General features: G+C 38.0%; 1 protein-coding gene across 3 annotated transcripts in view; it reads right to left on the bottom strand.

Annotated features, from left to right (window-relative positions):
• Positions 1-26,133, bottom strand: part of NKAIN3 (sodium/potassium transporting ATPase interacting 3) — a 352,392-nt gene that overhangs the window by 14,148 nt on the left and 312,111 nt on the right. For all 3 annotated transcript variants that reach the window (XM_051771334.1, XM_051771350.1, XM_051771342.1), the window contains one exon: positions 11,755-11,815. In XM_051771334.1, the coding sequence (XP_051627294.1) occupies positions 11,755-11,815 (61 nt within the window). The remainder of the gene's footprint in view (positions 1-11,754; positions 11,816-26,133) is intronic.

The following is a 26,133-nucleotide window of genomic DNA, read 5'->3' as shown; positions in this document are numbered from 1 at the left end:
TCATACATGATGGAGTGAAAAAAGAAATATCACATGTGCTAGCAAACATGATGGCTAGGAAAACAGTTTTCTCATTGTTAGAAAGTGGTATCATTTCATATCAGGAGAAAGATGAATATCTGAAATAGAGTCTGTAACAGGATTACCACTCACTTTGAAGCCACCAATGAATTAATCTGCTAATGAGAAAGAAAGGTAATGTAATACTGACCTCATCCATAAAAAAACCTCTTCCTGAAGAAAGATGAAGTAAAAAATACACTTTTTTGAAAACTTTGTAACTCTCAAATTTCAGTCCTCCAAAATAACAGCGCCATGATTAACGAGCAAAAGAGAAGGAGTAGAAATTAATGGTGAGGAATAAGAGTCATCATATAAATGGTGAGAGTCACATAGTATTACTTAATTTTGCTGTATCTAACCTGTGATATTGAGAACTGAGAACAGATGAACTGAGATTAATTTTCTGCTAACAAAACCAACTGTGTATTTACAGATTCAAGGAAAAAGAATGTCAAATGAAGTTTGACGTGAGTCCATCTATGACCCAAATCACAGAGCACTGGCAAGAGAAAAACTTGTTATGATATAGAGTTAATAAAGCACACCAGTAATACAGACTAAATGCAATAAATATAATGTAGCTTTTTTGAAAAACAGCTTTTCTTTTATTTGACCATCTGGCCCAGCTGGAAAACCATATCACCTATATCTCCTGATGTATTAGGACAACACCTTTTGCTATGAAACTTGCTTCACTTATATACTGAAATAATTAGTGCTATTGAAATAGTACAACTAGAAAATCTGAAAAGTATCACATACAGACAACAAGTCAAAGTTCACAAACAGGAGGAATTTAGAAAGGTTGAAGGTGTGATGACATCAGAGACATGATCAAGAGAACTAAAGAAGAGACAAGAATTTCACAGGATAAAGAAAAGTGTTTAGCAAAAAACTACCTTAATTAGTTTCAATATTTTAATATCTTCTCCTTTTCCTTTTTCTTTGTGGTTCTTCTAAGAAATCCTTGTGATACTTTTTTAACAAGGGTCTTTCTCTTGCTTTGATCTTGTCAGTAATCAGTAGTTATTCCTTTCTTTTCCAAACAAAACTGACAACTTTTATGGGTGAAACATGCTGGTTGCCTTTAGATGTATGAGATTTTCAAAAATGAGTGAAGTCGTGGATAGTTAATTCTTATTTGAGTTGTTCAGTTTTGCCACATTTTGAGAAAGTAGCCACTACCAAATAAAATTATCTTCAAAATTTACCTGGCTATGACCTGAAATTGATTCAATGTACTTCGCTGACTTGTCCTGGTTAGCCATCCCTTTTTGAATTTACAGTAGCTGCTTTGCAAAGTACTTTGAATATCCTCTAAGGCTATAATGTATGATTACATACACTGAAACCCATTAGATAAACTGGGACCCATATTTTATGATTTTTGTCATGGATACTCCCTTAAAACAAGAAATGAGCAGCTTTGGCTTTTTCAGTATTGTATTTCAAAGCTTAGCGCTATTTGAACTGTGAATAAACCTTATCTTTAGGAAAATTCAGTGGCAGTCTCTCAGCTCAACTAGTCTGCATGGATCTGTTTTGATTTTTGAAGCTGTTATCTGTAAGGTAGAAGGGAGAACTTTTCTTTCTTCTAAGACAGAACTTCACCATCTCTCTCTCAGACCAGGCATGGGCATAAAGGAAAAGGCATTGGGAACTCTGACTGCCTAAACTGCTAATTCATCAACAAGTCCATTGAGTCTCTCAGACAGGGTGAGATACATACGGTGGGAAGCTGTGGGAATAGTTGTCTCTATTGCAACTGTTCACTGCCCACTGAATTCCCAGATTCCTTATCAGCATATAACCAAGACAGTTTACAGCCCATTGTAGAGCCTGACTAATCCTGTGCTGTCCTTGGCTCAGCACATCCCTTCATCACGGGGGTGCACCACTTGTTCCAGGCTTACACTTCCCACACCATAGGCAGCAGTTAATACAAGACAGAGCTCTTAGGCATGATTTGCTAACTGGGAAATTATCATTCAAGCAGCAGTAACAATGAAACAGATATTACTTAAGCTGAGGCTTAGAAATTAGGATAACTTCTCTGCATGATGGTTAATATTTGGGTGAGATGGCATTTAGACGGAAGAATGGGAGACTGAAAAGTTTAATTTCAAACTCCACAAACTAAAACAAACTCAGGGCTGCTGCCATTCAGAAATGAAGAAGTAAGAAGATTGCTACTGGAAGTGGAAAATGGATCTGTAATTTTAGTAGAGAAACTGGATGAAAAGTACAGACGTGAATGGGCACCACTTAGGCCTGTGTGTGATGTCGAGTGGAAAGCTCAAGAGAGCAAGACTGGATACTGGAGTAAGATTGATTTAACAATAGATGCAATTTAAGTGAAAAGGCTAAGGTGCTGGCAAGTGGGGGTTGGGTTAGCATCCATTTAAAAACAGATTTAATTTAAACAGAAAGGCCAAGGAGGTGGAAGGTGGAGACTAAAACAAAATCAATACTAAATTAGGTAAGTAGAAGCTTGAATCAAATGAACCAGTTAAAAAAAGGGCATACTGAGTATTTGGAAGCAGGGAATCAGTGTATGGACCTAAGAATGCTTGAGGAACTCTTATTAAATGATATATCCCCTAAAGTCAGAATAATAATATCATTTTAGTAAGAATATTATTTAGTACAGCAGTAAACCAAAAAATCTTAAAGGAACATATGATCTCCAGTTTAAGGAAAACTTCATGAATATAAGTATATTCTTACTCGACATTAATTATCTTCTGTCACAAAATCACAGACTGGTTAGTGTTGGAAGGGACTTCTGAAGATCATCTAGTCCAATCCTCTGCTAAAGCAGGTTCACCTAGAGCAACCTGCTATTTCTATCTACTGTGAAAGAGACACCACAGCCACTCCAGGCAGCCTGTTCTAGCGCCCTGTCTCCCTTAAAATAAAGACTTTTTTTCTTGTATTCAGACGGAAGTTCCTGTGTTTCAGTTTGTACTGAGCGCCCCTTGTCCTGTTACTGAGGACCATTGAGAAGAGTTTGGCCCTATCATCTTGACACCCGTCTTTATGATATTTGTATGCATTGATAGGATCTTCTCTCAGTCATCTCTTCTCCGGACTAAAAAGGGTCAGCTCACTCAGCCTTTCATTTTAAGACAGATGCTCTGGTTCCCTAATGATCTTTGTAACCCTCTACTGGACCTTCCCCAGTAGTTCCTTTTCTTCCTTGTACTCAGGAGCCTGGAACTGGACACAGCATTCCAGATGTGGCCTCTCTAGGGCTCAGTAGAGGGGCAGGATTGCCTCCCTCGACCTGCTGGCAAAGGGAACTGCTGGTTCATGGGCAGCTTGTTGTCCACCAGGACCCCCGGGTCCTTCTCCACAGAGCTGCTTTCCAGCAGGTCAGCTCTCAGACTGTGCTGGTGCATGGGGTTATTCTTCCCCAAGCTCAGGACCCTGCATTTGCCCTTGATGAACTTGTACATACTTGTACAAATGTATGTATGCATATATATGTGAGATATATAGATAGATAGATATATGTATGGAATATGGTGTATAATATTCACAGAATCATTGAATCATAGAATAATTCAGGTTGGAAGGAATCTTTGAAGGCCATCTAGTCCAACCTCGCTGCAATGAGCAGGAGGCAGCTGACACTTCTCTGCACAACCTGTTCCAGTGTTTCACCACCCTCACTGTAAAATATTCTTCCATATATCTAGTCTGAATATTCAGAACAAAGAGTGGAAATGCTTAACATTAATTGTATTTGTAAAAAGAAATTTATCAGGTAGTAGCAGACTAGCCTTTAAAAACTCTTTAGTTATCAATCTGGAAATCAATTCAAAGTTAAGGAGAGTGTCTATATACCTATGTTTGAACCAAAGTATGTATATGAATGACTACATATCCATCCATATGGACATACATATCCATCTACACACATATATCAATATATGCACGTGTATCAAAACAGGTAAAAATTGTCTAAAGATGATATAATACTGTCCTGACACATTTCTCTGTTCAGAGAACCATGTTAGTACTTTCTGAAAATAGTACATAGAATATATTTTGCTTTCCATACAGATATTTCTAAATGCTTTACCTGTACTCCTGAAGTCTCATCTAAATCACCATATATATATACGTGTGTGCATATTTCTACAGTGAGAATCCATAATTGGGGATGGAAGCTAGTGATTGCAACTCCGTAGCTTTTGGTAGCTGAAAGCTCACACAATTCACCGGTATAACAGATATCCTAAAAAAATATTACATTTTACACTTCTAAACTCTCCCTTAACTTCGTACAAAAAAGAATGAGTGGATAACTCCAATTTGAACAAAATGACTAAGTATCATTTCAATGTACGAAGCAGAGGAGAATATGTGTCACCTACCGAGCTATCTGTAGCACCAGGCAGCTGGCTCTGGGTACTTGGGTTTCTCTCACCCACATGAGATCATTTAAGTTGTACCACATGTTCACCACACCTGCTACAACCTACTAATATTCTGGGGAATATCTGATAATATTTCTTTTTGCTAAAGTGATTAAGCTGATTCTTTCCTACTGAACTTCAGGAAGAAACTTCTGCCTTGTGCTTAAGGGAGGAATTGTGGGAACGCACCAGAGGAACTCTTGTAATTTAAGTGATTTATCCTTTTTCTTCGTGAAAAGTAAATGACCTGCTGGCTCGCATGGGAATGGCACCTTGAATATTATTTTTATACTTATTTGAGGCAACTTTAAAGGAAGAAATGAATTTTTTACTGAGGATAGACTAAAATATTTTACAGAAGTGGTTTAGAAACTCAAGGGGGATTTCTTCAAGTTATTTGATTCACACCTTAGAGTAAGCTATGTTCTACCAATAAAAAATTGGAATTAGTTTACACATGTTGTTTAGATGTTGCCATTTTCTCATATTTTGTCCGCACCCTATCAGGATAAACCTTTCATGTTGCATTCCACATGAAACGCATGGTACTTTTAAGCAGATAACTTCTGCTGCTGCTAGAAATATTCCACAGCTAAGACTTCTGTTTTCGTATACTGTACACTACCTATTATTTAAAGACAATCCCTTAGCTAAAACAAGATCTTCTGCAACAATCCATGGAGAATACAACTGGAAATGAAGACTGTTTTGTACATTTTGCTAGCAGAACATAAAACCAGACAGTGGTATGGGTTTTGTTTTGGATTTGGGTTGTTTTCCTGTGACAGATTATTCATCTATGGTTTTTAAGCAGAAAGAAAAACAAGGAGGTATCATGCCTCTGCTGTAGTATTTTTGCCACTAACTTATGTTTATATTGTTTAATTGTTTTTATTTTACATCACCTTAGAGGTTTTACCCTTGGTTGTGTGCATTATACCCATGCATGTTTCCATAGGAACTAGAATAAATGCTTGCTCAGGCAATGTATAATAACTTAATATATATAAAAAAGAAATAAATATAAATTGAAAGAGTATGTAGAGGCAATTTAAATAGTATAACGTCTCTGCAGTATTTCTTCCTTCCTTAAATACTTCAGAATTCATTGTGTTAGTTTAGTGAAGGAATGAGCATGCATTTTCATACCATACTATGTTGTTAGACCACAAAATGCTGTTAAAATATCAGGTTTATCCTTTATATTTCCAGTATGGGAGAAAGTGGAGTCAAGTATAAGTAGGATAGTAAATAGGTGAGTCTGCATTTAATCAACTCCAGCTGGACAGACCTCTAATATCTACAGAAACTGTAACTGGAGATTTGTTTCCATTAAATGTCTGGTGGGGCTGTTGAGGAAGTCCCCTGGATACTCCTGGCGATATTTCTGGTTGCACTTCAACCTCTCCTTCAGTTCATGGTAGGCATCTGCAAGATGATAACAGCAACTACCAGTACGGAACAAGCTGCCCTGGAATGCGGATGACACCTCAGTGCAAGGAGCAGCAGGAACCACCTATCATCAACCAGACGTTTTATGGCATTAGCTGGGCTCCCTGGCTTTCCAGATGTCACAGACCACGTTTGAGGACAGGTATGTTGGACTACTCATCTCTGAAGGAGATTACTTTTAGAAAACTATTCTGTTGAATTAAAGAATACATTTGGTTATGAATCCATTACAATTCTGTGCCTGGCAATACGTATAGTCTACGCCTGGCAAAAATAACTGACTCTGTTGTTTTTCTAACACAGGTGTATCGAAATTCTGGGCCTTTGGATTTCTTGTCCAGATGAACAGAAAGATGCAAACTGCTTTTCAAACCTTCCAAAAATAGCGATAGTCACTGCCATTTTACAGAAATGCCAAAGCCAAGAGAATGCTGTTGACCTGGCAGCTATAGTACTTTTCACTGCCAAGCAGTAAAAATTATAATTTTAAAAGTCTGTGTCAAGTATATTCATCCACTGGTCAGTAACAACACATTTTAATTCAATATATCTAGTCATTATGGTCTAAAAGTGAGAGTGGTGAGCACTTAAGCCCACCTGTCTGCTGGCTGCTGTTTGGCAGGTTTTCTAAGTCCTCATTTTAGTGAGATATTTGGACTGTTATTGTCTGGGGATGTTTGATTCTTGTATTGCCCAACAGAAATGTAGTGAAGAATCCTCCTTCTTGGTCATCCTTGATATTAATAATTTCATCACAAAAAAATTTTTTTAGAAGGTTAATGGACTTAACAACGCATGATTGTAATTGATGTAAAGATATTAGTAGTAGGTTCCCAAATACTCCTTAGTTAAGGACATTTGTATATTTACATAAAAAGGTAATCAAATATAGTTCTTCATTCACTTTGCAAAAAAATAGTATAGTTATAAGAAATTTGTTACTGCTGGACCTACTCTGTAATTATAAATATTAATTTAAATGTGATGAAAAATTCTTTCTGTCTTGTTTGATTACTGGCAACAGATGCTCAATGGTGTGTATAAATGTAAAACCATATGTCAGATAAAGCAATACAGTGGTTTTTCAGTGAAAACAGTAATGTATCTTGCTTTACTTAATATTTGTCTAATGATGGCATACAGAGGGTCATATTCATACCACAGTATGGGGAAAACTCATACTTTGTAAAAACAAATTCATTTTCTCTGTTCTGAAAGTACAGCTGGGCTCTAAATACAACTAGCATAGAGAACAGACAAAAAGGAATTTTTTAAAATTTATTAATTTTGTTCTTGTGGCTTTATTTATGGGATAAATCTTTCATTCATGGTGAATTTCCTTTATTTTTGCTCATCCATAAAAGAGTTTTAAGCTTCCTTGCTTCAGTGTTTCAGTCTCATTTTTACAAAAATGCTGAAATCAAAAATACAGATTTGTGGCAAACTTTCCCCTCTAATTTCACTGTTATTTCCTTATGCAATTTGTATACAACTCAGTTGCCACTTCACAAAATCCCATACAGTATAGAACTATCACTTCTGACATGTGTGAATGTCAGATTTATGAACTAGTATTTAGCAGTAATAGTGCTATCAACTGTTTCTCAGAAAAGTCCAGAAACTATTTAGAAATTTAATAATGATTTTAGCAATTCATTTTGCCTAGTCTCCAGACTCCACTGTATTAAAACCATTTAGTAACTCTGACAAGGTGGAAACAAGCTTCTGGGTTCATTTTTAGGAGAAAATGATTCACAAACAGGATAGTGACAGGCTTTTATGATTACAGATTTCACATATTCTATTCCTTCAAAAGGGCTTATAGAGATTGATAGATCTACAAAGAAAGAAATGAAAAAATGAAGGGAAGAGATATAAATAGACTTTTTCATTAGGATGAATGATGGAAGGTATTAACCCCACTACAGCAGTGTGCCTTTTACATGTCTATTTTGTTTTATCCCTTTTGACCTGCTATCATCTTCCTTCCGCGTATAAGTTAACTACAGTGGGAAACGTAGGTAAGGTGAGCAATAGCTGGAAATAAATGTTTTCTCAAGCATTATTACTGTTCAGAAAATTGTCCATCAGCCAAAATGTCAGGTTCAAAATCCATTTAAGCACTGCACAGAGGCTAAGCAGGCAGCTTTTATTAATTTTTAAGTCTGCATGACGGGTTTCAGACCAAGAACTGGGGTTAACTTGATGCAGTGAATATTGCAGAGTATATTTAAATAAGGAGGCTCTGACTATCAGACGACTAATTTATTCTGTGAAAACTACTGCAAAATTATGATGGAATAGCTGCATCTACTACACTGGTCAGATTATGTGACCAATACATCTGTTCTAGAGCAAGCAGCAATCACAAGTATTGAGGCCATGTTGCTGAGAACGCAGCTGCGATGGGCAGGGCATGTCTCCAGGATGAAGGACCACTGCCTCCCTAAGATCCTACTCTGTGGTGAACTTGCCACTGGCTACTGCATGAGAGGAGCCCCGAAGAAAAGATACAAGGACTCCCTGAAACAACATCTCAGTCTTGGCCATATTGATCACCATAACTGGTCTGCTCTGGCCTCCAGTCGGGATGCCTGGAGACACACCATCTATAACGCAGCTGTCTCCTTCGAGAACGCACGCAGGATCACTCTCGAGGAAAAAAGGCAACGCAGAAAGAACCGTGTATTGCAGAATACACCATCTAAGGAGTCTTTCTGCTCTGCCTTTTGCAATCAGACATGTCTGTCACGTATTGGCCTCATAAGCCACCAGCGCGCCTGTAGCAAATGTGGATAGAGCCTTCCCAAATCTTCGTTCGCGAAGCCTAGCCATGATGACCTAAGAAAAGAATCTGCTGCGTCATATTTAAATGTATAAAATTGCTCTTTAGTTGCAGTTTCTTGGACTTTTATCCTAATGTAAACACTGTCTACTTTTAAGCTGTTTTGAAGAACCACTGTATTGGCATCTCAAATAGTTTTCTGTTCATCATGTTAAGTGAATTTTTCCAGAACAAGTTGTGTTCTTCTCAGCTAATAACTAAACCAAACCATTTTCTCACTGTGCCTTAAACAGTGAGATACATTTATTTAAAATGTATCTGTCAGATTGCTGTGAAGGAGTTAACATTTGTCTTTAATGTATTTATCTATAAGCATAGAGGACTCCAAAACATAAATGGCACTAAGAAACAAAGTGAAATATTAAAGGGCTCCTTATTTGCTTTTGATTGGATTCAGGATCTTAAAAGGCAATAAAAAAGTAAAATCTCTTAGCTGTATCTATTCCACTTCTTTGCTCCTCTTTTTCCTTCCTTTGCACACTGCTCTTGCCCCTGCCCCAGGTCACCCTCTGCTAACTAAAAAAAACTATTCGCACATGGGTCTAGATGATTATAGGTAAAGGTACAAATGAAATGGGAAATTTGCCCCTTCCTAACAAAGGGCATTGAGCTGAATTACACCATTACACCATTACACACTTTCCAAGACAAGTAGGATGATTTTCACCTGCAACAGAAGACCAAATTACCATCGACAATTCTGAAAGATAAGTGGAAATTAAATGCAGATCCCTGAGTCCTTTGTGGAGAATGGGAACTGGGTTAGTTTTACATACTGGATCACCTTAGCACTTGATGTGTTTTACTGGTTGATAAATATGTTAGTTGTTCTCCATTCTCAGTGATTTAAATTTCCATTGGTATCATATGGCTTGAAACTCTCAAAAGACAGTGATGTGGGCACACCATCAGAGGAAAGTGAATTGGGGCTCATCTCTTCTGAAATAGGTTTTCGAAATGAACAGGGCCCTTAATTTGACAATAACCCTCTTGTGAGGCCCTGAATATAAAACACATAATGCTCTTCAGCATGTGACTACTTTCCCTGCACACGTATTACTTGATGGGAGTTGTGTCTTTCTTTTACACATGCATAAAACAGGGTGCGTGAAGCACACTATAAAAGGATAAACAAAACCAACAGTAACATAACATACTTGTGTAAAAAGTAAAGAGCCTGTCTTCTCAAGTACAAATGTATTTGTGTTTGCATGTGGGTTTACTTGTGCACTATTTCCCTTTTAAAGGCACGGTAGTTTGTGCTGTCTTCATCAGTCTGCAGGCCTTCCCTAATGCTTAAGGTAGCCTTCCTGTTCCAGGAATTTAATTAGTAACTGTCTCAAAAAGTTTCCAGCTATCTATATGAAGCCCTAGCTGCTGTCATGACTCATCACAGCCTTATGGAAAGGAGTTGCCTCAGCATTTCACTGACCAAAGACTCTGTTTATACATCCCAAACTATACAGCCCTTGTGCTGCTGTGCCATCTTCTGCTGATACCCCGTGTTACCAGTTTCTGCCTGTCAGTTTCCAGCTTTCCAAAGAATCATTTCCTAGGTTTTTGCACCTCAAGACCTACATTTTATGGCTTCTCCAAGTGTTCATATTTCTCCTTTACTAGCAGCCATCTTTATCCAGGCTCCTCGCATCTCTTCACAGTACACTATGTGCACGACATCCTTAGGACTCCTTCCCACTCAATTTTATCTTAGAATCTCTTTGATTCTTCCTAATGGAAATCTAAATGAAAGTGTTACAATTTGACTCTAATGTCAGTTGCACTATGAAGGAGAACTGAACGTTGTACCATTTGTAGCAATGGAAAAGTGTTTTGTTTACGGTCCTTCGCACTGTTTTCAATCAAACAGTCTGCTTTTCTATCACAGACATGAATTACTTGAATTATGTCTTCAATAAGACTTTCCAGATATTATCAAATGCTTTCCTACAAACTAAATTAATTTTTCCAACTATATTAATTTCACCCACTAATGCTATTCTGTGAAGAAACAAAGAAACTATGTAAAGATTTATGAATAAAAGGTTATTAATAAATATTTGGTTGTGTATTATTTATCCTATAGCCTTGAAATGCTATTGACATTTGTTCTTTTTTCTTCCCCTAGAGGGGTTACCGTTTAACTCCCCATAAGTGAGAGGAAACAACTTTCATGATCATGTTGCTTGTTTTCTAGGTTTGTTCTTGTGCTTGCTCCTCTTTGCTCACCCAATATTTTCCCATTCTCATTACTGCTTTTAACAATGGCTATGCTAGTTATGTGTGTATGGTGACATCGTTAGGCAATTCTCACAATCTCTATTCACACAACATCCTAGCAAAAGGTTCAGTATATTCAGATTTTTTCAATACCTATTTAATGATGTTTTGAGAAATACTTTTTTAAAGGCGTGCACATTTTCAAAGTTATGGAACAATATGAGTATGTATATAAGAGTTTTATTGACAAAGTCAAGTTAAGAACATGGGCTTAGCATTTTAAATGCATGGTCTAGTTACCTGTAGGGGTTGATCAGATTTACCTAATTATTGATCAGAGCGATATCACACACTGTAAGTGACGTGATCTGTCATCTCCATTAACTTTACTGATAAGCTGTCATTTGAAGAACAGGCTAAATGCCTTTGGGAGCTTTGATTCAAATTTAAGCATACATACATAAAGACATATGTATGTATATATATATGCATGCAATGTGGATCACATAATTTTCATCACTGTGACTGGCTCATGCGACAGGTTCACAAATCTCTATGAGAAGTTTAGCAAGTGTAATCCTACCTAGATAAGACAGTAGTACCTAAATAAGTATGTCTTTGAGCACGACTGGTTGTGTACATGAATGACAGTTTCTGCCATTTTTCAAACTTTGCCTTGGTAGTCAACGCAAGACTAAGTCTCACCCCAGGTACTGTGGCTCCAGATATGGAGAGGTGTGTATCAGTACTTACAGCTGTCCTCCTCCTCCATGAAAATACTGATCACGTAACAGGCATACACAAATCCAATCAGCTGTATGAAGGAAGAGGAAAAAAAAATCATCAGAACGCACTGAACACTTATCAGGCTTTCAGTACAACAATGTAGAAATACAGCTAAATGCTAAAAATATTTGGTTTCATTTCCTGCATTTGTAAATTTCAGTGCAAATAGTCAGAAATAGCTATATTAAAGAGATTTCCTCCCTTTTGATCATGTTGCATAGCATATACTTTATATATAAATAAATATTTTATATTTTAAAATATTTCCCCAGTCCCACTGGGGTTAGTATAGACGAATACTACTATTAAGTAATACTGGTGGAAAACACCTGTACCTTGACATTCAGCTATTATTTACATTTTTTTCTTTGTTCAATACCTCTGTTCTCACATGAGTTTTCCCACATGCATGTGGGCCCTCTGTGCACCTCGTATACTTACTAAACGGACAAAATATTTATTGACTGCTACAGAATTCAGTCATAGTAACACTTCTATGGAATCCACAAGAGATGTCTTTTTGTGTTGCATAAAGTGTCCCAGTGAAGAACTGTTTGGAAAAAGTTTAAATTTATATGTGAATTCTCATGATGTAGCTGAACAGTAAAACTGGTTTATGATTCACTGACATCAGGAAACATCAGAAGGGCCTATCAGTACTTCACAATAACTATGCAAATAATGCGCAGACTCATTTCCCCAAAGGACAACACCACCCAAACCATGCCATTTTTTTAACAGTTGCACTCACAAAAACATCCTCCTAGACCTGGAATTGTGTCACTTGTGTCACCAAGAAGAAGGGGTTAGAATCTTTAGGATGAGGAAATAGAAACTCCACTCATTTGTTATCAATATAGACAAAATGTTTTCTTATAACCACCATCAAAGAAGAAGAAAATCCCACTGGGTAAGTAAACCTATTCAACTGCACTGCCCAGACATGCCCATGCCTGAGAAAATATTGTTTGTGCAGCTTTACACAATTAAAGCTATATGAAAGCCTTGAAAAGACTCTTCATGAGAGATTTCTACAATAATCCAGAGATTAGTTTTAAGAAAACTCCTTTTTCACTGATCCATTCAAAAAATCTAATTAAAACAGTTCTTCTTGGGATGTCACAGATCAACCATCTGAGAAAGAGGTAATTTAATAATATCTAGACAGGTATAAGCTCATTCAGAACACAGAAATTATTCCAACCTGCTTTCTGGTGTGGCTGCATGAGGAGCTTTACAAGCAGCTCCAAGAGCCTCTCTGCAGACAAAAAGCTTGTCCACACAAGGGAATTCGGGGAAGTTAAGATGAATTAACTAAAGCTGTGAAATCAATGCACATAAGATAAAGTACATTAAATCCCTGTGTGGCCTTTCCCATTCAGAAATAAAGTGGCCCTAGTTCACTGCAGCTTAATCCTTCTCCAAGGGATTAATCTTCCCATGGAGAATTAAGCTACAGTATGCTGAAGCTGAGTTTATTATGAATGAGAGCTGTCACAGCGCTGTGGCACGGTCCTGTCAGAGCTTCCTCTCTAGGGCATTCATGTCACTGGTGTTTTGGGAAAGTGAGTTTAATCCAACTTTCCTCTCGTTCTGAGCAGACGACAGTATTGGCAGTTTCCTTGGCAATTTTTGTGTCCAGTTTACTGGGGTGGTATTGCCGTAGCCTCTGTCAGGTGAACACCACTTTGTTATACTGATGCTCTGAGGCAGCTAAATGCAAACCAGCTCTGGAGGAGGTGCTCACTGGAGGTGGCCAGGACCAAGCCATGCCTGAGCTACCCATCCCCACTGTGCCTGGTGTGAGGTTGCTGCAGCTGGATGGGACCCGCAGACATGGTAGGGCTCGCTGGTTTGCTGCATGTCCACCTTTACCTGCTGAAGACTCTGCGTGTGATTAAGAGAAGTCCAGCCACCTGCTATTAATGATAATGGGATCTTGTGGTTCTGCTGCCCAGCACATCCAGGACCAGCACTGATTTACAGACTCCTTGACAGATTAGGCACATTTCTTCCCTAAACTTCACAGTTTGGAGCACCTTTCAGGCATGACGACAAAAATAATATGATCTAAAGGCTTCCATGGAATTGAAAGACTAGTCATACTTGAGGTATAATGCTTGCGCCACCCGAACGTACCACAGAAACATCAGAACATAGGTTCTGGTGTTCATGATTTTTCATAACAGAATATCATCTGTTTATTTACAATATTTCCTGTTCACCGTTTGTGTTGTGCAATTTGACTACATAAGTCATGTGGGTTTGTTTCTTTTCCCTAAACATAACTGAAATATTTTGAAGAGTAAAACCGCTAAATAAATAATGAACATGATAAAAATGACTAGTAGTACAGCTTGTGGGTTTAAGTGTTTGTGAAGGAAGATCCAATATTCAGAATTATTTACTATTTTCCCATCATGCATTTTCTCTTGTTATTAGTATTCTGTATTAAATTAACTATATTTTTATGAATGCAATTCCTTCTTTATATGTTCATGTACACTCTATATCCATGCATATTTTATAAAAATTCTCTCTGTGAGAGCTTCTAGTAAACTTCTCACATATCTAATGTGTTGAACAGGTGGATAAAGCACAGCAAGACTTCCACTCTAATGAATAATAAACCATCTGACACGAAGAACAAAAGCAATAGGGAAAACTTGGAGAGGTCTTCCCTTCAAAAGAATGTGGGTCATGACAAGCCTGATTGTTTTAACAGTCCTAACAGCTTACATCTTGCTCTTTCACTAGATCTTCATCTTAAAGTAAAACTTTTCCCACTCTCTTCAATGTTTGAAACACACTTTGCCTAATCTATGAGCTTCTCACAAAATCAGCAGTCTCTGCTTCTCAGAAATATATTTCTTTATATTTCTCACCATTAGTAAATAAATATTCCTCAGTCACTTAGGAATCACTGTTACCTGTTGTATTTATGGCATATATTTGTTTAAAAGACACCATTTTCCCCATCTATTTAGTTATTAATACCAGGAGAAAAAAAAAGTACATTTGCCTTCTCTGAATTTCATGGTCATGGAGGGGAACACAAAGATGAAATCTCTAACCATGTCAGGAGATATGACCTACCATATTTCAAGAATATCTTTCTATAGTTTAATGTCAGAATGAATGTTTCTGAAAAAAATAAAGCAACAAAGAGGAAAAAGAGCTCTTTAGCATCATTTGTCAGGTATTGCTGTTCAGAGGTGGACAGCAACATGTGGCATGTAACTAACAAACTAATAATTATAGTTGGGTTACTGATATTTACAGTACAATTAACATGAAGTGATAAAGTGAAAATATAGCCTTTGATATATGAGACCTGTTTTCAGATCTTTAAAAAAAGTTACAGCCACCACAGTGTGAATATTTTTAAAAATTAATTGATTAAAACCTCTTATTTTTTGTTATTGATGGACTCATTAACAAAGTATTTATTCCAACAACTTACTTTTACTATCTTGATTAACCCAGCTGCTGTTTAATTAATAGTGTTATGTGAACCCATGAAGCCAGCATACTAATTGTCAATCTGCAGTGAGCTGACTAAAGTGTACTGCCCAGTTTCTTGATATTGGAAATGTTGGCTGTTGGCTTGGCATCAAGTGATAAAACTTAAAATTGTGTTCCCTGATAACTAAAGAAAATAGGATGCAAATGAGCTGTAAGATACTTAATATGGTGGTTGGAACAGGATATCCAAAGCAACAAAAGTCACTAGCACCTGGAAGAATAAGCAGGAGCCTCTGGTTTGATCCAGAGAGCAATTTAGGTGCCAAGGTGGATTTGTCTTGATGATATTGAGTTCAAGGCCTTGAAACCTTCTGGGTCCCCTGCACTGTACAAGACTACCTATCTTGCCTGGAGACCCCAGCCTAGTAAAGTGTCTCAGAAGACACCAGTGTTATTCTACAGAAAATAGATGGGAAACTGTGGGAAGAGGCTGTTGTCCCGTGCTTTCATCCATCTACACAGTGGTCAGCGTAAACATCGTTCTCTGGAAAGAATAGTCATGGCTAGGCTTCGTGAACGAAGATTTGGGAAGGCTCTATCCACATTTGATACAGGCACGCTTGTGGTTTATGAGGCCAATATGTGACAGACATATCCGATTGCAAAAGGCACAGCAGAAAGACTCCTTAGATGGTGTATTCTGCAATACACGGTTTTTTCTGCATTGCCTTTTTTCCTCGAGAGTGATCCTGCGTGCGTTCTCAAAGGAGACAGCTGCATTATAGATGGTATGTCTCCAGGTCTCCTGATTTGAGGCCAGAGTAGACCAGTTATGGTGATCAATATGGCCAAGGCTGAGATGTTGTTTCAGGGAGTCCTTGTATCTTTTCTTCGGGGCTCCTCTCATGCGGTAGCCAGTGGCAAGTTCACCATAAAGCAGGATGGAGAGAATAAGCAATACAGAAAATACTCAGCTATTTCATGGAATCACACAGTGGTTGGAAGGGAGCCTAAATATCATATGGTTCAACTTTCCTGCCATGGTCAGGAACATCTTTCACTAGATCAAATTTCTCAAATCTCATCCAAGCTGGCCTTGAAAACTTCCATGAATGGGACATCCACAACTGCTCTAAGCAACCTGTTCCAGTGCCTCACCACCCTCATTGCAAAAAATGTCTTCCTTATGTTTAATCTTGATCTACACTATTTCAATTTAACATTGTTACCCTTTGTCCTCTCACTACAGACCATTGTAAAAAGCCTCTCTCCATCTTTCTTATAAGCTCCCTTTATATATTGAAAGGCCATGGCAAAGTTTAAATAGGCCTGATTCCCTCAGCCCTCTGATCATTCTCATGGCCCTCCAGGTGGAGTCTCTTGAGAGTATAGTAGAGGGGGAGAATAATCTTCCTCAATCCACTAGCTACACTTCTTGTGATGCAGCCCAGGGAACAGTTGGCTTTCTGCACTGCAAGTGCACTTTGCAGACTCCTGTTAAGTTTGTCATCCACCATGATACCAAAGTTCTTCTCAGCAGGGCTCCTTTCAAGCCATTCATCCCCCAGTCTGCACTGATATTACAGACTGCCCTGACCCAGGTGCAAGATCTTGCACATGGCATTGCTGAACTTCATGAGGTTCATATGGATGCACTCCTTGAACCTGCCAAGGTCCCTCTGGTTGGCATCTCTTCCCTCAAGCCCATCAACAGCACCAGTCAGCTTGGTGTCATCAGTAAACCTGCTGAGGGTGCACTCAATACCGCTACGTAAGTAAAGAAGGTATGAAATAGCACTGGTCACAGTATGGGCCCCTGAGCAACACCACTTGTTACTGGCTTCCTTTGAGCATTGAGCATAACTCTTTGGACACTACCATACAGTATTTTCAGAACCACCAGAATTTTCATACCAAACTCCTTATTTCTTCAATGACTAACTGATAAATGTTGCTAACATTCTCCAAGTCACAGCAAAGGACAGGCTCAGGGTGTGAGAAACAATTGTCACCTAGGCTATAAATTGGTAGAGACTTCAGTGCCCAGTGCACGAAGGGATTTCTTATTAGTGGAACATGGCTACACTTATATGATGCTATTATAAAGGTTTTTGATATATAATTTATTTTCTGCTGATATCTTTAGGTAGAAATGAAATGTTATTTTTCTCATGCAGGAAGTATAGTCTCTAGAGGACCTAAATGCTTCAATCTAACTAAAATCTCTAAGCTTAAGCTATGGACATCTGCATGAAACATAAAGGCCCAGTTTAATAGAAGGGAAATTAGATTATATAATTGTCCATCATTAAACTGAAACTATTAAAACATGTAAGAAATTAAAAAACTAATCATTTGAGTAAATATATGCTGTGACATATAATTGCTTTAATAAATGAATATTATTTGAATATATCTTCTTAAAAACAAGAACCAAACTGAGTGTAAAATGTATGTTTACTTGCAAATAATAACAGCTAATGTGGATTAAACTTTCCTTAGGAAAGCAAGGAAAAATGCAAAATAAAACTAGAAGTGGTGATTTAAATCAAGGCTATTTTCTGCAGGCTGAAATACTTTTTATTAAAATTGATGTTTTGGATAATTTTGATTTAAGTCTTTCTGCTTTGCTTTGTCGTCATCAGCTGTGGCCTTTAAAAATACACTCACAGTAGGAGATTACTTTCTTATCTATCAGCTTCATATACGGTAGTTCCACTGGCTCAAAGGAGGTATGGAGTGTATACCAAGTATTTAAGATTACAGGAAGCAGTGCCCTAGGCTATCAGGTTAATCTTCAAAATCAGGTGTACAATAGGTCACTTACTCTTTTAAGCAGCTACACAGAGTTTTGTAGAGATCTCATTAAACAGCATAGAACCATCCAAATAAATGAAATAAATATACTCCTGGCTCTCAGAGGATGTATGGATCATTGTAGGTAAACTAGATTTGGAAGACTTCTCCAATCAAAATGAAAACTCTGCTTCATGTCCTTCCTTGTGCACATCCAGTCCACCCAGACTGTCATCTCACTGAATATGGCTTTTTCTTGACTCCTTTTTTCCTGATGACAGCTGAAGATCATTATTCATCTCTGTGATTCTTCAGAAGTATAACTTGGTGAGCACAATTCCTTTTTTCCTGCAAGATATTTCACTATTACCCAATCTCCCACCAAGACCGAGGGAGTATGAAAGGAGAAGAAACTTTTAAAACTGAATGTTTATGCACAAAAAATGTGTAGGATACAAAGCTTGACAAGGCGTCTTTAAATTTAACTTATGAAATTGAAACTATGTAGCAAGAGTGAATTTACTGAGCAAAAAGGTAAAAACGCATTAAATTACAAAGTACCCTGACTATTACAATCTCCCAACAAGCAGTTTCAGAAGAATTTACAAATACTGAGGACAGGCTGAAACACGAGTAGTTAATCTTAGGTACCTACTCGCCACAAACATTTTTACTGCTCTGCAAAGAAGACTGTAAAGCTCTTTTCTTCCATTAAAGACTAGAAAAGCACTAAGTTGGAATGGGAGGTACATAAGGGAAACAGGATATTATCCTGGCATCTGTGCGTATGCATCATGCAGAAATACAGAAATGTGGCTAAGATTATCAGGCACAAAGAAATTATAAATCTACATATTTTAAGACAATGACAAAGGAACAAAATCAAGAGTAAAAGTAGTATATAGTCGTAGCATAATAATGACCATTTACTACTGTAGTTATCCAATTACATGACTGTATATAATTATGCACTCTGCTTGATTATATAAATTTTATTAGAAACATATTGTAAAACTATATCCTTATACATATTTTCAAAGCTGGATGCAATTTTTTGAATTAAAGAACAGACAGTCTCAAAGGTATGTCCTCATTTTCCTGAATTAAATGATGAAATGCACGATTTTACAGTGGTAGCAGTAGGAGTGTCAGCCTTAAAGTACTTAGAAATCCAAAACCACAAAAGTAGACAAAGCTAGAAAAAGGCCCAGAAAACATAGCAGGATGAGGTGGTAGCAACATCTGAAGTACACTGTGTTGTCTGATTTTTTTTCCCTTTCCTTCATCTTCCTAAAATCTATTTGATTTGAGAGGAATAAAATTCCGGTTATAGAGGCACTGTCTACCAATTTAATCAGCACAGTGCAGAGCTGGTCTGGTCCAACTGTGCCGTTTACAGCTGTAGTGGAGAGGTCCTAGAGACTACAACACTGATAGCCCTTAAAGTGTGCTAAGGACTCTAAAAGTGGGTGACAGGAGCTTATAGGTACTTTTGCTTTATATTTATCAGGGAGAAACAAGTGAGCAGATACTATAATAAATGTCTATTCTTAAAATGCATAGAGGTTGCTATTGGTTAATACAATTCCTCTTGAAGGCCATCCACCTAGCACTAGAAGTCCAGCAGCATGCTGGAAAAGACTATACCTGTTAGCTACCGTGCTTTTTGAAGTCCTAACCTGTATCTGCTGTTCTCAAATCCTGCTTCCCAGTGTGCCTCTTTGTCTCTAAATTAAAAATTGCAGTTGATAATCTAATTTTCACAGGCCAATATCAGACACATTGTTGCCTGCACTTGGTCTGGGAATTTATTTCTCCAGCAGCATAAACACATAATTACTCTCATTACCCCAAAAAGACTTTACCAGTTACAAGGGAGGACTGACATGTTACATTGCCAAGATTTCACCCACAAGACAGTGTGTTATCTCTCCCCTCTCTCTCTTTAGCTTAGCCATGGGTTATTCTCCCTCCCTTGTTTTTGCTTCCAGACCTTTAGAAAAAATATAATGTGTTCTGACATCTGAAAGATGGAGGATTTGGAACAAATTGTGTAATCCAGTCTCCCATATAATTCTGTAGGTCACAGAATTTCACCTACATAGTCAGTATAACGTTAATGTCAGAGTATTCCTTGCAGATTAGGTTGGGGTACTGGTGCTCCAGGATGAGTTACGTACACAGAAGGGATCTGGGAACCTTTGTCCCCACTCACTTATTTAGAACTAAACCCCAAGCAATAATCCTAATTTATTTGATTGTCTGTTGTGTGATAGATATCTAAGTGTCCTATTTTAAATGAAATTAAAGTCTCAATAAGTAAAAACACTGAACATAGTATTTAAACATGACTGGTCAGAACACTGTTTTATCTTGAAATATATTAATTACTTGTTAATGATTCAAATGGATACAGTGAAAGTCAAAAGTGTAAAATAAAGCTAACCTTGAAAATTTAAGAACAAAACAATGGAAAGTGAAGGGGATGAAGGTGGTAAGAAGAAAGAGGGAGAGAAAGGAGACTTTCTCTAGATCTAATTTTTTCTCCAGTGTGTAAAGAAAATAAAAGTTGTGCTAAGAATGTGGTCAAAGTTCTCATATTTAGGTTAATAACTAATTAGCTATTCAGCTAATTAGCTGAATAACAGAGACTGAGAAAATCCTTTACATCTAACTTTACAATATACAGACAGAAAGATGGCCTTCCTTCACTTCTGTCAAACTGACTTTGTGTTATTAGTTTTAATATTTTCTAAATAACCACTTTTATTTTGCCTTTACCTTAACTTCTCAGTGCTAAAGATAATTTCAGAGCTACTTGTAGATCACATGATATTTCACATCTTTGGGTATAACAAAGAAATTCAGGCTTGAGGGTGTCTTGTAACCCAAAGTGTTTCTTCAAGGTACCCATCAGGTAATGACTTCATTTCCACGAAGTTGCACATACTACTTTGGAAGCTGGTAATGAAATCAGAAGAAAGAATGAAAGAAATGTCTGCCAGTGACTAGAGCCAATGTAAATTTCTTTGGCATGTGACAAAGTACTTGGGAAGGTTTTTGAATCCCAGAGAAAGGGATTATGCAAGCAGGGGGTACCAAAGCACACTCCTTTAAGAACAGCAGAATATTGCAAAGCTTGTCCATTTTTTATGCTAATACTCCTTTTAAAATTCTTTCACTGCTTATACTGCAATTATGAAAGATGTCCTTTGTTGATAGAATGCCAAAAGATATTTTTTCCCTCCTTATTAGATCAAAAGGCACATAATCAGAGTATTATTTCCACTTACTTGTGACAATAGACACAGAGAATGTATTTTAAATTCAATGATGCATTGAAATCTGTAAGAATGACTTATTTTCTACTGTATAATTTCTCTCCCTTCATACACAATGTAAATAACACATGCATGAAACAATTATATTGCCATGAGGTAGCACCCATTTAAAGACAGATAAACTGTGACATGGAAACAAAAATAACTAGTTCAACATTTCAGTGGATTATGACAGCCTGATCCCCATTATTCTCTAATCTCCTTTATAGATACCTCTTAAATACCTTGGTAATAATATCTAAGATTGAGCTCCTCTTAATCCATAAATATTGTTAAAAAATCATACAAAAAAATTGCAAAGTTTTCACTAGCAACAGTTATGCTACAGCAGTAGGTGAGAGAGGTGATTCTCTTCCTCTACTCTGTTCTCGTGAGACCCCACCTGGAATGCTGTGCCCAGCTCTGGGGCCCCCAACATAAGAGGGAAATGGATGTGCTGGAGCAAGTCCAGAGGAGGCCACGAAGATGATCAGAGCCTCTCCTATGAAGACAGGCTGAGACAGTTGGGGCTGTTCAGCCTGGAGGAGAGAAAGGTCCAGGGAGACTCTACAGCACCTTCCAGTACCTGAAAGGGGCTACAATAAAGATGGAGAAGGACTTTTTACAAGTGAAAGGACAAGAGGCAATGACTTTAAACTGAAAGAGGGTAGGTATAGATTAGATATTAAGAAGACATTATTTACTGTGAGGGTGGTGAAGCACTGGAACAGGTTGCCCAGAGAAGTTATGGATGGAAACCTTCAAGGCCAGTCTGGATGGGGCTTTGAGCAACTTGTCCAGTGCAAGGTGTCCCTGCCCATGCAGGGGGTGTTGAATTCAATGATCTTTAAAGTCCCTTACAATCCAAACCTTCTACAATTCTATGGTAGCTCAGAGAATAATAGAAAAACAAAAAGCAACCCTCAGAAAGACTCAAAGCCATCATAGGAATTAATGTGGAAAATGCTATATGAACTAATGAACTGCAAATTAAGAATTTAATCTCTACCCTTATCAGCTTGCTCATATTATTGCCCCTAGTGGAACTCCCTGAGGGGACTTGAAGGAGTGGTTGACATAGAAATGCACCTCAGAAGTAAGCTCCAAAGCCTGAAAGACATGCAGCAGCTTAAACCAAGCACTAATCAAATCACAGGGAAATAAAAGCCTTGAATAATAACCAAGAGCTGGTTAAAATTCATAAGAGTGTAGAAATTCATATAAGGCAACATGAATGAGTACAGGTTGTCTGAAAACTTTTCTTATAATCTGGTATGCAGGGGGAGATGGAAAAGTAGCATACGGTATTTCTCTCTGTGGGTATTAATTCCAAATTATTTTTAGCACTGCATAGTTCAAACTTCTTTTTCTATTACTATTTTGTTCAACGCATACAAGGAAAATTAATAATTTTGATGTTTTTCTTGGATGTGTGAATATATACTGGAAATTCTCAAAACCTTATCTTCCTTAGAGGACCACAGATCATGAGTCTGTCTATTCTTGACAAAGAAAGTTTACCTCCATTTTTAAGAATTTAGGAGGAGACAACAAGCAAACAGATGATGGCTTTTGATTCTTGAAAACGAGAAATGAAAGAAATAACTTTTATGTCAACCAGACTTTGACATTGTTTTGTGTGTTTTGTGTGTCAACAGCAGTAGATGACAGATAGAAGAGGTGAAGATAAGAAACTTCTTGATCATCACTTTGGTTTTCCTAATGAATTTCCATCTATCAGGATATTTAGTAGATGACCTACCCAATGTTTTCACTTGTACATGAATATGCCATATTTAAACCACAGAGCAAATGACTCAGTTTTGAGCCACAGTTGAACTGGGGGGTTTTGTCTTTGGAAGAAATAACACTATAATCAGAAACATGGCTGGATTTATGTGCTTGGCAGGTAACATAGCGGCCTCTTCACTCAGCCATGATATCCAAAAATGTGCAACACAAAGAACTCTACAATAGTAAAGCAGGTCATTTTGAGAACCCCTTTTTTGATAGTTGATTTTCTTTTATGAGTATCCTTGCCACTGCAGTTCTTTGTGCTAAGGATAGCATTGTTTAATTCATTCAAGCTGCTACCTGAATGTGCAGATGGAGGTACATAAACACACACACACACACACATATCCTTATAATGCTTTGTGGAGTGATCTGCTGTGAGAAAAAAGACTACCATAAAAGCAGCAATGTTATCAGTTTGCTCAGGTACTCCCCGTTAAACTGTGTGCTAAAAAACTTTTGTGCTGGATTCCCACTGGGCAGAAAAGCTATCAAGAATTGCAGTGAAGCTTTGGTTTCTATCAGTGCCTAATGAATTTACAAAGCTGCTTCTCCAGTTGTATCTGACCCAGTGGGATCTCTTATACCACATCTCCCTGGTGCAGTTTATTTGGTTGTAGTAGATGGTCCCTGTATATATGCTGTGGCTTCATGTCCTATTCACTCCTGTTTCTTACTAACAGCTTTCACTTTACATGTCATCCCACTGCTCCCTTCACCTTCATCTGGGTCTGATTCTGCAACCTGAAGCCCAGAGTGCACCCAAAAGGAGTATTTCTTTTCCAAGGTATCTAAGCTCAACCTGTAATCAGGCAGCATGCAAATACACAGGCTACACTGGAGCCATTCTAGAAAGGACTTTTCTCCTACCAGCACAAAACCAGCATAACCATCCCTACATGTCTGGTGATCATGCCCCTGCATGCTGGGTGTATGGAAGATATTTTCTGTTTTTTCCCCAGAGTCAAGTGTCAGGATGTTTTAGCATATGGGGGGCAGATTTGGCCGGAGTACCTTAAGGCTACTCCTGCAAAGAAATGCAAATGCAGCAAGAGAGTCTGCACCTGGCAAAAGTAGTTGCATAAGGAGTAAAAAGCAGAATTTGCTGCACTGAGAATATATCTTAACCAAAGACAGGTTTTAACAGGAAACATGTCTTTGGAATCTCTGACTCTGACTCACCTAGGCTGAGCTTTTGGTTACAGTATGTAGTTTCTTTCAAAAATCTCAGATTTAAAGAAATTTAAGATATAGGTGATGGTGCTTATTTGGATCTTGTTCTGGCATGAAGAGAGACTCTGAATTACATTGTCTGAGGATGATGAAGTCAGACAGAGAAAATGCTAAACCACTTCTCCTCCTCCTTCTCCTTGCATCCAAAACTGGGATGGATCTTTACCAAGAAATCTCCCCCTGTACATAAGGGTCACCAGGATCTCAGGGATATGTCCTTAATCTTTGGAAGAAACCTAAGAATATCACCGAAACAGGCAGCTTTGTACATATGGAATATGTTTCTAGGGTTCCTGTGCTGTTGGACTGGCTTTCAAATGCTCTTTCCTTGCTTCCTTTAAGGTACAAGTAAGTTTAAGCCTACTAAACCATTCTGTGCTGCACAGAGTAGCTGAATATATGTCTGGGAGGTTAAACTCTATGTCATTCTTTCCCCTGCTGATACAATTCCCTCATATTGTGTGCAGAAGTAGAGCTGGCTCATTTAAAGGAAAATCAGGTAGGTCTATTTTATTGGCAAGTGTCACAGTTCTTTGTAGTGTTAACTTTTACAAAAGACAGTTTATATCAAAAAGAAAATAAAAGAGAGGCAGTCTGGCTTCTATAATAAGCAAATTGGCACAAATTACAATTATTCAATATGAGGACATGGGGACAAACATGACAGAACGGTGCAGAATGAAAGATCATGGAAGAGGGAAGCCATGTCCCATGTTAAAGCCCTTTGGGGGATAATTCAGTTGATATGGAACACTTGCACCTCAAAAACATTTGTTTGACCAGATCCCTAACCACAGTTTCTCAATAATTGTATGCTGTGATGGAATAAAAAGTGTTTGTCTCTTAATCTTACGGATTAGAATAGAACTGGACTTCAAATGGAAGGTACCCACAACAATCACTTAGTCCAACTGCCTGACCATTGCACATCTGACCAAAAGCTAAAGAATATTGTTAAGGGCATTGCCCAAATGGGGCATTGCCCAAATGCCTCTTACACACTGACAGGCTGAGGGCACTGACCATCTCTCTAGGAAGCCTGTTCCAGTGTAAAGAAATGCTTCCTAATGTCAAGTCTAAACCTCCCCTGGTGCATGTTTGAACCATTCCTATGTATCCTATCACTAGATGCCAGAACTGGAGAAGAGATCAGCACCTCCCACTCAATTTGCTCTCTCAGGAAGCTGTAGAGAGCAATGAGCCTACTTCTTTCAAAACAAAATGAATGTCCTTAGCTGCTCCTCACAGGATGTGCCTTCCACCCCTCTCACCACGTTTGTTGCCCTCTTCTGGATGCATTCAAGGACATTTACGTCCTTCATAAACTGTGAGGCCCAGAACTGCACACAGTACTCCATATGAGGCCTTACCAATGCTGAACACAGCAGGGTAATCACCTCTTTTGAGAAGCTGGTGATGCTGTGTTTGATGCACTGCAGGATGGGGCTTGCCCTCTTGGCTGCTAGGGTACACTGCTGACTCATACTGAGCCTGCTGCTGACCGGCACCCCAAGAAGTATAAGGATATATAAACTGTGTATGAATAGATCAGTGTTCACAGTGGGGAAGTTATCTGTAGTGCTCTATACAGAATCTTGCTCAGCCCTATGCATTGCAAGAATTCATGAATGATTGGGATTTAGGGTAAGGAACTTAAGACTGGTGACAATCCAAATCAAAAGTCCACCGAAAATGTTGTAGATGCATCTCATGGCACTGTGTGACTGGGTGATAAAAT

Source organism: Manacus candei, unplaced genomic scaffold (assembly GCF_025592945.1).
Source record: "Manacus candei isolate 608988 ecotype Guabito, Panama unplaced genomic scaffold, ASM2559294v1 h1tg000008l, whole genome shotgun sequence".
Lineage (NCBI taxonomy): Eukaryota > Metazoa > Chordata > Aves > Passeriformes > Pipridae > Manacus > Manacus candei.
Note: the sequence above shows the minus strand (reverse complement) of the source record. Positions and strands in the feature narration are given on the sequence as shown.